Source organism: Prionailurus viverrinus, chromosome F2 (assembly GCF_022837055.1).
Source record: "Prionailurus viverrinus isolate Anna chromosome F2, UM_Priviv_1.0, whole genome shotgun sequence".
NCBI classification, from domain to species: Eukaryota; Metazoa; Chordata; class Mammalia; order Carnivora; family Felidae; genus Prionailurus; species Prionailurus viverrinus.
In genome coordinates, this window is record NC_062578.1 from 73,896,318 (window position 1) to 73,908,968 (window position 12,651).

At 39.3% G+C, this 12,651-nt stretch overlaps 1 protein-coding gene across 4 annotated transcripts in view; it reads left to right on the forward strand.

Annotated features, from left to right (window-relative positions):
• Positions 1–12,651, forward strand: part of EFR3A (EFR3 homolog A) — a 105,408-nt gene that overhangs the window by 43,524 nt on the left and 49,233 nt on the right. For all 4 annotated transcript variants that reach the window (XR_007148686.1, XM_047842740.1, XM_047842738.1 and 1 more), the window contains 5 exons: positions 523–673; positions 3,296–3,417; positions 8,368–8,517; positions 9,079–9,216; positions 12,235–12,313. Coding sequence is in view for 3 of the 4 variants with exons in the window: in XM_047842740.1 (XP_047698696.1) it covers positions 523–673; positions 3,296–3,417; positions 8,368–8,517; positions 9,079–9,216; positions 12,235–12,313 (640 nt within the window). In the remaining variant the exon portion in view is untranslated. The remainder of the gene's footprint in view (positions 1–522; positions 674–3,295; positions 3,418–8,367; positions 8,518–9,078; positions 9,217–12,234; positions 12,314–12,651) is intronic.

The following is a 12,651-nucleotide window of genomic DNA, read 5'->3' on the forward strand; positions in this document are numbered from 1 at the left end:
TATTGAAGCAAAGGTATCTAAAGTCAATTTTCATTTGTGGTATGAGCTTTAAAATCTGATGAATTATAGGGTCGAATATATGAGCTGTTTACTGATGATATTCTGTTGTTGTTGGTAATGTTTTTGTACACTTACATTTACAAATACAAGTAGATTATATTGGAAATTTTAGGCACATTGCTTATAGTAACTGTTTTGGGTTAGATACGGAGATAATATGGTTAGAAGTCTGGAAAATGGTAGATGTCCATGTTTACAAAGAAAACTGTACACAAAGCTAATGTTGAAGCTCTGGAAGAGTTTGGAGAGGAGGGAAAATGGTGCCATTTTGTATACTTCAGCATGAGGGTTATTGTATAATCTAAGATCGTTAGTACTTGTGAGAAGTAAGTTTTCACTTAGAAACTACTAAATTTGCCTTTCTCTGTCCTGCGCATTTACATTTAATTATTCCAGTAAAGAGCACCTAGGAGAATTTGGAGAGCTAGAAATGCTCTGACATTATTGTTCTCTTCTATTTAGATATGTTTTAATTGCTATGGAAGCCTTGGACCAACTTCTTATGGCTTGCCATTCTCAAAGCATCAAGCCATTTGTAGAAAGCTTTCTGCATATGGTAGCAAAGCTGCTAGAATCCGGGGAACCAAAGCTTCAAGTGCTTGGAACAAATTCTGTGAGTAAAACTATTCTCTAACTTTCAGATTAATAAGCATCTCGAGAATTGGTCTCTTAGAATGTTTTTGCCTGGTAAAGACACCTGCTCTGGTCAGGGCGGTGGGACAGACAGCACAGATGTGGAGGATTAGAACACTGCTCAGTGGGCGGGGCATGTGACTCTTCATCTCGACGTGTGTGTTGGAGCCCCAGGTAGGGTATGGAGACTTTTAAAGAATAAAATCTTAAAAAAAAGAAAAAAGAAAAGAAATAGCACCGTCTCTATCTTTTTTGTTGCTCCTTGTGAAACCTGCACTACCACCTGATCATAAAAAGCATTGGGAAATCTTTTGGCCATAAAGTCGTAAAAGTTCCTTATACCCGAAGGCAGCAGGAGCTGCTTATGTCAATGACGCCTTGGTCTGTACTCTAACTTGTGACTTTCAATAAATGGAAAGAGAATAAAGTTTCTCCTTCTAAAAATTTTCCAGAACATTCAATTTTTGAATGGTCATTTAAAAATTTTCTGATTTATTTAAAGTAATACGCTTATTGTAGCAAATGTGGAAAATTAAGAAAATATGAAAGAGTAAACAAGACGTTTGTAATTCCAGTTTCCGAAAGTAATCCTTCAGTCTTTTTCTTTTTTTAAAATATGTATTAGAAAGTGGGGAACATGTTATAGATAGACTTCGTGTTTTTTTTTTCCCCACTTAGATTTTTTTTTAACATTTCCTGATATAATTTAAGGTTTATTTTTATGAAAAATATAAATAGTTTAATCTTTTCTGGAACATCACGCAGCCAGCGTGTAGTGTGAGAATCTTGAAAATTGGAGTCCGATCCCTACCCACCAATGCCCGCGTCACCACTTAATGTCAGTGTGGACAAATGATTTCACCTCTTGAATTTCAGTGTTGCTGTCTGTAAGATGGGGAGAAGGATATCTTCTTATGGGGCTTTTGAATGATTAAATGGGAACTTGCGTGAACCACCTAGCACAGTCCCTGGCACAGAGTAGGTAACGAATGTCTGTTTAATCGCAACGAGGAGTAGTATTTGTGGCCCTTTTCTAGATAATATGAATCATAAAATTAGCATTTAAGACTGGTGACTTAGCTCCGGCAGAATTAATTTAGAAATGCCTTGGTATCATTTCATTTTCTCACATCTGTTCTATTCTTATTTCAGTTTAGTTTTCAGGAAAGTGTTGGTAAATCTGGTTGAATAATTCTTTTGGTGACAGCCTTTCGAGCCATCAGTCTGTATCCTAGCAGGTGTTCATATATATTTAAATTTGTAAGTAAAGTCACAGTGTTGCTTTAGGCGGTCTAGTACCCAGAAGTAACACATCACTGAGTGGCTGGAAAGTTAATGAGAAAACAAAGTACACAATAAGGAACCTTAGGGCCAGGTCTGTGAACACGTAGGATATTTAAAACTTCCCAAATACATAGATTTTTTTTTTTTTTTTCATATCTAGAAAGGAGGTAGAATAAATTTTACCATCTCAGTACTTTTCTTCTCTGTTGAGTGTACATTTCTTTCAGTTTATGTTCCCTTTCCTTGACTCATCTAATTGGTATAAGTATTACTCATGCAGGTGTTATGTCACAACTGTCAAGGAAGACTTGGTGTCCATGATTAAGGAGTACAGTTTTCTGCAGGTTTGGTTAGGCCCAACTGAGGTTATCATTGAAGCACTGTCTGTATCTAGGAAACGTAGAAGAGCTTTAGAGGAAGACCTTTCCTTCTCTCAGAGAGCGGGCTCACTCACTCAAACTGGATTAAAAAGTTAAATTTAATACTTATAATGCTATATTCCTGATTTTCTGAAGTTTATTAAAAATTTCCTTTTTTATTTTTTTTATTTTTGAGAGAGAGAGAACACGAGCAGGGGAGGGACAGAGAGAGGCAAAGAAAGATTCCCAAGCAGGCTCTGTGCTGTGAGTGTAGAGCCTGACGTGAGACTCGAACCCACGAATTGCAAGATCATGACCTGAGCCGAAACCGAGAATTGGACACTTAACTGGCTGAGCCACCACAGTGCCTCCAAAAGGAACTTTTAATTTTTAATTTAATTTAATTTTTAATTTTCTGTTTCTAATGTTTATTTATTCTGGAGAGAGAGACAGAGCACAAGCAGGGGAGGGGCAGAGAGAGAGAGACACCGAATCCGAAGCAGGCTCCAGGCTCTGAGCTGTCAGCACAGAGCCCGACGCGGGGCTCGAACTCGCAGACTGCGAGATCATGACCTGAGCCAGAATAGAGGCGCCTTGGTGGCTCAGTTGGTTAGGCATTCGACTCTCTATTTCGGCTCAGGTTATGATCTCAGGTCATGATGTTGCAGTTGGTGAGATTGAGCCCTGGGTCTGGCTCTGTGCTGTCCATACAGAGCCTATTTGGTATTCTGTCTCCCTTCCTCTCTTCCTGTCGTTCCTGTGCTCTCTCTCTTTCAAAATAAATAATAAAGTTAAAAAAGTTCCTTTTGTATGTATGTGGCACTTGTGATATTTTATATATTTCATTTGCTACTTACTTGGATAGTTCTTGTTAACGTAACAAATCTTGGATGAAAGTAAATGTGTTCCATACTTTCAAAAAGGTGATAACATGTTTATATTGTTGTTTTGTTTTTTAGTTTGTCAAATTTGCAAATATTGAAGAAGACACACCGTCTTATCACCGACGTTACGACTTTTTTGTATCTCGCTTCAGTGCCATGTGTCATTCCTGTCATAGTGACCCAGAAATACGAACAGAGTATGTATTTACTCTGGGACACAGGGAGCGGATTATTGATGAGTACTGTGTTTGTATATTTCATAATGATTACCAAAGGAAGTGGGAAAATACTATACATGCTTTTTTCCTAAAATAGGACTTTCTGTGGCTGTTTGAAGGATTGGGTGGAAAGAGTGGTTTCTCAACTTAGAGTAAACTTCGCAGTCTTCCCTGTCACCTGGAATGCCCTTTCCCCCCTCCCCTGCCATCCCGTCATCATTTCTTGTTCCTTTTGCTCTAATCAAACCAGTGGTGTCTTTGCTGTTCTTGAACACATCGGGCGCAGTTCTCCTTCAGGGCCTTTGGACTAAATGGTCTCTGCCTCGAATGATACCCTGGCTACCCATGGGCTGTCCACCCTCCTTTGCTCAGCTTCCTGCCCACACGTCACCTCCTCAGGAGAGTCCTCCCCTGCTTACCTTTTACTTACTAAATATCAACCCTCCCATCCCATTCCCAGTTCCTCTTTTATCTTCTTCTCATCTCGGTTTCTGTTCCTCCATAGAGTATGAATTCCAGGAGGACGGAATCCTTGCTTTGAGGGCTGTTCTATCACTAGCACTTTGCATAGTGCTGAGCACATAAGGGGCTCTCGATAAGTACTTTTTGAATGAATACATAAGTGAATTGAATGAATGAATGTCTGTTACTGAATGTTGTCAGTCTGAAGTTATCATAACAACCGATTTGGGTATTTTTAAACATTTCTTCTAGATACTTCCTAGTAATCTGGAATCAAATACTTCTCTACAAACACAGTCTATAGATTGATATTTATGTTGAAACGAGAAGCTTTAAAGTTAATAATTATAATCAAAATGACCTTGGTAAATACATAAAGTAGTTTGAGCTTTACCATACTACACTGATACAGACTAACCCGAATTCAGACAGTTATTATAGACAGTTTATAGTCAGGATTTAGCTCGTTTGTAATTTTTACTTTTAAAATAAGGGAATGTGCGAAAATATAAGGAACTAGCTTTTAGTGTGCATGCTATATTGTTTACACAAACCAAAACAAATGTGAGAAGTTATTTTAACTTGGAGAAAGAAAGCTGAGGTGATTTAATAGCTCTTATCAGATACAAACATGCTGTCTGACACACTGTATGTATAATTCTTCCTCAGTTTAGTATTGGCCATTTAGAGTTGCTGCTGTACCTTTATTACGAGTGTAAAGCCTTAGAAAGGTAGAGATAACTGTAATCGTCTTGTTAATATCCTCTTTCTTCCAACCACAATTAAAATCTTTTTTTTTTTTTCCTACCGGAAGGACATTTAAAAAGTGTTTAATAAAATTTGTCCCTGGAGCGCCTGGGTGGCTCAGTCGGTTAAGCGTCCGACTTTGGCTCAGGTCATGATCTCACGGTCCGTGAGTTCAAGCCCCGCGTCAGGCTCTGTGCTGACCGCTCAGAGCTTGGAGCCTGTTTCAGATTCTGTGTCTCCCTCTCTCTCTGACCCTCCCCCATTCATGCTCTGTTTGTCTCTGTCTCAAAAATAAATAAATGTTAAAAAAAAAAAAATTAAAAAAAAAAAAATCTGTCCCTGTTCTCAGAGACTGACATTAACTTGTTAATGGGGCAAAAAGGTATAGATTGGCTAAAGAAAAGGACACTTTTTTTCAAGATTTTGACCATTTTGTTTTCTTAAAGTAAATTTGCATAATGCAGAATTTTTTTGGTTTGGTATTACAAATATTAGTAACCTCTACACAGACATTTCTCAAATTTTGGTTGAAGTGAATTTTACATATAAACTAGTGTAGGTGAAATGTGTTTGTGGTATCCATAATGTTTATGAAAGGGTACATTTAAGAAGTTCAAAAATTTATTATTTATGGTGTCTTATTTTTAAGTATTTACTGCCCCCTAGTGAAAGATTTTGTCTTGTGAACATATTTTCATGTAACATTTTTCTTTAATATTTACAAAAAGAAATTTGAAGTTTTGTAAATACAAGTGAAAAGCCTTGGGGTACATTTTTTTAATTCTGGGTCTTCCGAGAATTGTATGATATTTGAAATTCCGCAGTGACATTCCGTTTGAATGCTGAAACAAATGAGTAAACTAAAATGCTTCTAAGATACTTACAGGGTTTGATTTTTTTTTTTTGCCACAAGTAAAAGTCCTTTTTACTTTTTTAGGTTTTTTTAAGGCATATTAGTATTCCTATTTAGCTTCTCGCGTAGTTACTTATAATTTCCTTTATTTTTAGCAAAACTGTATCAAATAGAATTCAGGGGGGCTAGAATATGGGGCTGAACACTGTTAGGATTTTCTTAAGATATTTGCCTTGTAGAAATGGTTCCCACCTGTAAAGTTGTACATCATAATCGTAAGCTCTAATTTCCTGAGCAGCCTTCAGTTAAGGGTGCAATCATCATCATCATCGTCATCAAAATGATGAACAGTAGTAGGGGCAGCTAACGCTTACCGGGTAACTACTGTGTGCCAATTTACTTAACATTTTATCGGCTAAACACGGTATGTGAATTAACTCATTTAGATCCTTATAACATTCCTGTGCCCCAGGCAAGTTCTATTTTACTGACAGGGAACCTATAAAATTCCTTTAAGGTCATGGCTGGAATATATTGGTTAGGCCAGATCTAGATCCGAATTGGAGGCCAGTTGTGTAGCCGTAGACACCATCGGTAGTTCACACCTCCTTTGAATAAGGGCATCGCCATCTGCTGGGTCTTGCTGTGTCACGAGGCGCCGACCCACCCTCCTCCTGGCGTCTTGTTTGTTGCTGTGCTCTGTCCCACCTTTGCTCGGTCTTTTCATCAGCCGGGGGGTAGCAGCAGGCACACGAAGCAGACACTGTGGTAGTAATGCTGGGCTTGCCCATTTGTCGTAGCTCTGTAAGAGTCTCTCGAGACTTTGTTTTAGAGAGTGGCATGTGTAGGTACAGCTTTGAAATAGGCAAAATCTCTTTTTTTTTTTTTAATTAAAAAAATGTTTTATTTATTTTGGGGGCAGAGAGTGAGCAGGAGAGGGGAGTACACAAAATGCGAAGCAGGCTCCAGGCTCCAAGCTGTCAGCACACAGCCCGATGCGGGGCTTGAACTCACAGACCTTGAGATCATGACCTGAGCCAAAGTCGGACGCTCAACTGACTGAGCCACCCAGGCACCCTGGCAAAATCTGTCTTTATGTCTCCTGTTCACTCTCTTACCTGTTCAGTATCCTGTTCTCCATCTGCCATTCCTGAATGCCTGTGTTATATCCCCATGGCTTTGTAAAGCGTGGTCACCCCCTTCCCGGTATCTTTCATTCTTTAAAACCTACAGCTTTTGGAAGACTGCTGACTGAGCTGAATAAATCTCTGTTGATGAGTATTTCCAGTAGTAGCAAAAAAGGAAGTAAATAACAGTCAAACTGGGCCCAAAGGAAGTTGTTTTTGAGCAGTTGGGTGACCAGGTTAGCACTGTTTGTGAGATTTTTCCTCCTCAGCTTTTGTATCCTATTTTTTAGTCATTTTTCTTCTCATTCTTCAATCTAAAGGCTTTTTTTTTTTTTAACGTTTATTTGAGACGGAGAGAGTGCAAGCGGGAGAGGGGGTGGAGAGAGAGGGAGAGAGGATCCCAGCAGGCTTCACTTTTGTCAGCGCAGAGCCCGATGTGGGGCTCCAGCTCACAAATGGTGAGATCATGACCTGAGCCAAACTCAATCTACTGAGCCATCCAGGTGCTCCCAACAGGATTAAAAAAATAAATAATTAAGAGCGAGGAAGAGCTTGAGGAAGTTGAGGGTTGTGGGTGGGGAGGGGAGGGGAGGGGAAGGGAAGGCAGCCATCTCGCACTGTGCGGGTAGCTCTTCAGTCACCCATGGACGGGTGTGTTTAAAATGGCTGAGCTGTTTGTACTCGTGTCATGATAGCTCTCATGTGTCACAATACCTTTACGGGAACCAGCTTAGTTCTCTATCTCCCTGGACTGCAGGGAGAGACCCTTTGGGAGAAACCCTGAACATATCTGAGGAAGCACTGAAAGGTGTTCAGGAAGAGAGAAATCCTGTTTTTACTCAGCTTCCGAGATTTTTAGGCAAAAAAGGAAAAGAATCTAGTTCACATTAGTTTGGATTATTGTTGTCCCTTAGGAAGGCCTAATGCTTTTTTTTTTTTTTTTTCAACGTTTATTTATTTTTGGGACAGAGAGAGACAGAGCATGAACGGGGGAGGGGCAGAGAGAGAGGGAGACACAGAATCGGAAACAGGCTCCAGGCTCTGAGCCATCAGCCCAGAGCCTGACGCGGGGCTCAAATTCACGGACCGCGAGATCGTGACCTGGCTGAAGTCGGACGCTTAACCGACTGCGCCACCCAGGCGCCCCAAGCCTAATGCTTTTTTATTGCATTCTTTTTTATTGAAAAATAATACATAGACTTGATATTAGTATATCTTATAGTCCCTTTAAACTTTAAGTGCAGATTTTAAAAAGATGTTATTCAAAGTAAATCTTGGGGTGCCTGGCTGGCTCAGTTGTTAGGGCACGAGACTCTTGATCTTGGGGTTGTGAGTTCGAGCCCTGCATTCGGGCTAGACATTACATTAGTAAATTAAAAAAACAAAAAAATAAAGTAAATCTTTTTTGGAACTGCCATACCTCTATCTTAGATTTTTGAGATTTTAATTTTTTAGATTTATTGTATTATTTACATTTTGTTGACTGGAGATAGTATTTACTTGGTCTTGATTCTTTTAACTAGACAGCCAGAGCAGACGTATTTAAATAACTTTTTTGGGAGGTGCCTGCAAGGAGCTCCTGCAAGGAGCCTGCTTGGGATTCTCTTTCTCCCTCTCTGCCCCTTCCCCATGCATGCTCGCTCTCTGTCTCTCTCCCTCCCCCTCTCTCAAATAAATAAACTTTAAAATGTTAAAAATAAATCATTTTTTTTCATGACACATTTTTTTTCTCTTTTGTAGAATCCGAATTGCTGGAATCAGGGGTATTCAGGGAGTGGTTCGCAAAACAGTTAATGATGAACTTCGGGCTACCATTTGGGAACCCCAGCACATGGACAAAATTGTTCCATCCCTGTTATTTAACATGCAGAAGATAGAAGAGGTTGACAGGTATTTAATACAGATGTTCAGGTGGAGGGTGTGTTACTTTTGTACATGTGCATGTGTGCTTGCTTGCCCGATAAGAAAGTTGTGTCCTTAGTGTTACATAAAGAGTGGTCTCATAAATATGAGGGAGTTGAAATATGTGCTCCTTTGAAAAATTACTCATCTTTAGTGATCACATTAGGCTTAGTGGACCACAGATTATTACTCATACACTTAAGGTTTTATTTCTTTTAGAATAAATTTACACTTGCTGCTTATTATTGAGCATCCAGTCGTACTAAAAGCTGCAAGTGTGAGAAGTTCTAGCCGAACATCTGTTATTCTGTAGACCTCCAGGATGCTCTAAGGTGGTTAGATCTAACCAAAATAATAATGGTAATAATAACCGCTATTCACCATTTTAAACAAAAGGTTAGGCTGTGTTTATTTCCTTTATTCTTCTAAGATATTTGGGGATAAGGAGAAAACATTTGCACATTGCCGAGGACTCCAGTCTGTTAGCTGTTACAACTAGTGTCGGAATTCTTGCATACGGTTTTCTTCATTTCTCCTTTTCTCCTCCAGTCGCATAGGCCCTCCTCCTTCTCCTTCTGCTGCTGACAAAGAAGAGAACCCTGCCGTGCTGGCTGAAAACTGCTTCAGGGAGCTGCTGGGTCGAGCGACTTTTGGGAATATGAATAACGCTGTTAGACCAGTTTTTGCGTAAGGAGTTGATATCGTCCTGGTTATTTGTGATCGTGCCATGTCAGTTCTGTGCTAATTCACTCACAGAGGACACATTTTGCTGGCATGAGTGCGTTACTGGTAGAAAGTGTAGCATCGTGGGAGGGGTATAGGCGTGAGTCGGCCGCCGTAGTTTTGAGTGCCGTTCCAGCACTGTACCAGCCTTTCCCCTGAAAAACGAAATCCAGTCAGTGCTTGATGTCATATGCATCATTCATTGTGAATTTTTCTCCCAGGCCTTGAGATGCATATGCAGAGTAAAATATTCAGCAGTGTCCAAATGTGATGTACCTCTTTTTAGTAACTTCTGTGGTCATTTTTCCTAGTCCCTGGTTCTGTTTCGTGGCTTGCTTTTTCCCGTGGCTGGATTGCCTTAGTGCACATGCACTTCTCTAAATTTCATCTTACACCTGGTGACTGGTCAGAGCAGGACTATTAAATATCTCATGGGTACTTAGACTCTCCCCCCAGGGAAAATGCATGTGTGAACTTTGAGTTTCTCCACAGAAACATTATCGCTTAGGCCTTGTTGTCAAGCCTTCGTACGGTCATCAGATGATAGATCTACTGTATAATAGGCTGTGTAATTTCTGGCCGTGTTTGCTAGTCTTTTGTTCATCGTTTGCCTCATCCTTTTCCCTTCCCAACTAATAATGTCTTCAGAGACATTATTTGACTACCGATTAGACTATGGTATTAGACTTTATACAGACTACTGGAACATAAGGAATTCTTTATTAAAGGCAAATATTTAGGTTAAAGTTGAGCTTTAGTTAATAAGAGTCTATAAACCATGAAATTGTACTAAAAATCATAGAATCATTAGATTTCCAAAGGGATCTCTGATTCTTCCACTGCCTGAAAAAGAAAAATTGAGATTTTGTGTTTAATGACTCTGTGGACATATGGAAATGCTACTGAGGAAATAATCAAAATGATGTCAGCTGTAACAAAAGGCAGATTTATTGTTCAGTATCCAGACATGCTGATTTAATAACGGAATTCTGGTTTTTCTGTTAATACTCTTATTAAGTGAGAGGTAATCTCTAAGGCCTTAAAAATCTAGAGAGTGATTGTAGAAGAAAGAAGCTACTAAATTAACTGTGCTTGAGTCGGGTAACCTGAAGTGGGCTTTATTTTTACTATGTAGAACTTAGTGGACTTAAATCCTGGTCAAATGTTAATTAATTAAGTTTTTAATTAAATGTTAATTATATATTAGCTATTAATTAGCTAATTAAATAGTAAATGCCTAAGATACCATGTATTTGGGGGACTAGATACATAAATAAAACCGTCCTCGTCTTCAGCAAACTTTTTTTTTTAAGTTTGAGAGAGCACTCTCATGCACACATGTGTGCACAGGGGAGAGGCAGAGAATCTTTTTTTTTTTTTTTTTTTTTTTTAAATGTTTATTTTTGAGAAAGAGAGAGTGCACGCGAGTGGGAGAGGGGCAGAGAGAGGGAGGGAGACACAGAATCCGAAGCAGGCTCCAGGCTCCCAGCTGTCAGCACAGAGTCCTATGTGAGGCCCAAACCCAGAAACCTCAAGATCATGACCTGAGCCGTAGTTGTTTTAGGTCTTCTCCCTTTTTACTTCCTGGCTCCTGAGCTCTCTAACGCATCATTCATTCCTTTGCTTCTCTGTGCTGTGTTCTAAGGTACTTTTCCAGATTTACTCATGAATTCTCTCTTCCTGCCTAATTTGCTGTTTAAACTGGTATTTAGTTTCTAGTTTGGCCCTGTATCTTTTATAAGTGAATGTTGTATTTGGCTGGTTTTTTTTTTTTTCAAATCTGCCTGTCATCTTTGGTAGAGTTTTATTCGGTTGTCAAATTTTTTTTTAATTTTTTTTTTCAACGTTTTTTATTTATTTTTGGGACAGAGAGAGACAGAGCATGAACGGGGGAGGGTCAGAGAGAGAGGGAGACACAGAATCGGAAGCAGGCTCCAGGCTCCGAGCCATCAGCCCAGAGCCTGACGCGGGGCTCGAACTCACGGACCGCGAGATCGTGACCTGGCTGAAGTCGGACGCTTAACCGACTGCGCCACCCAGGCGCCCCCAGTTGTCAAATTTTTATCACCTTTTTTTTTTTTTTTTTAATCTTTAAACCTAAAAGTGAACTTATTTTAAATTTTGAATCCATTAATTCCAGTGATACCTCCAGTCCTCAAAGATGAGACTCTGCCTCTCCTTCAAAGTGGCTCTTTAAATCCTAAGTTTGAGCTCACATTCAACGTAACTTTTATTTGTGGGACTTCTTTGAAGCCTGGATTTGTGGTGTTTCCTCCATAAGAGGCTTTATTTTGCTTCTGCTGAAGGCACAGGCACAGGTGTTCTGCAGGCATCACTTTGAACTACATCCCTCAGTTTTTTGATCCACATGGATATTGTGAATTCTGGTAAATCACAGTGAAAGCCTGAGTACTGGGTGTATGGTTGAATTCTTTGGAGAGAATTCTATGGTTCCCCTCAGAGGCAAGACCAATGCGTGCTAGTTTCTTGATAGTTTTCTACAACAGAAAGTTCCCTGAGGCTGTCATCATTTAGGGGTCCTAAAATGATGCAGGGATTTCTGGTCTAATAGCTGGCCTTTCCTGAGTGGGCCCTAAGCTTGCTCTCCGGTCTCCTGTGTATATAACCCTTTACGTCACTAGCTGTCAGCCACCAGAGATCTGAAGATACGCCTAGGACAGCTGCTGACTTCACTGTAACTTAACCTCTCCAGATGCTTGCCTTCTGCGGGGTTTGAACTGAGGGACTTTCCTTTCTTGCCAGCTCATCTAGGTATTTCAGAGTCATATATTCCAGCCTTTTATTGTTGTTGTTTTATGAAAGGATCTGGCAGTTGGGGAAAATGTATCATGTTTCTGAAAATGGAGACATGAACTTTCTTTTAGATAGTATTCTTATGATAAGCTTTGCATATTGTCAGCTTCTAGAGGAAGAAAGCAGAATCGAAAAAGAAACTCTTAAACTAACTTTCTTTAATTACAGGCATTTAGACCATCACAAACTATGGGATCCCAATGAATTTGCAGTTCACTGCTTTAAAATTATAATGTATTCCATTCAGGTAAGAATTGGTTAAGTATTTATCATATTTATATAAGTAATTTTGTTTTTGTATCGATAACCATACCATTAGAGGTAGGTATACAGCATGTTCTTAGTTTCGTTTTTTGTCTCATTTTAATTTACCACTTATTTTCTTATTTGTCAAGATGAAAAGATATTTAATAAAAAGTAAAATATCTTGTGATGATGTTTATGGTGCGTATATTTAAATATATTGTGTATTTATGTTTCACTGATAAACTGGTAATGGAATTGAAATTCATTACAGCAGCATATAGCTGGTAATAATCACTAGCATTTATTGAGTTTATACTGTTAGAATAGTGCATGTATCAA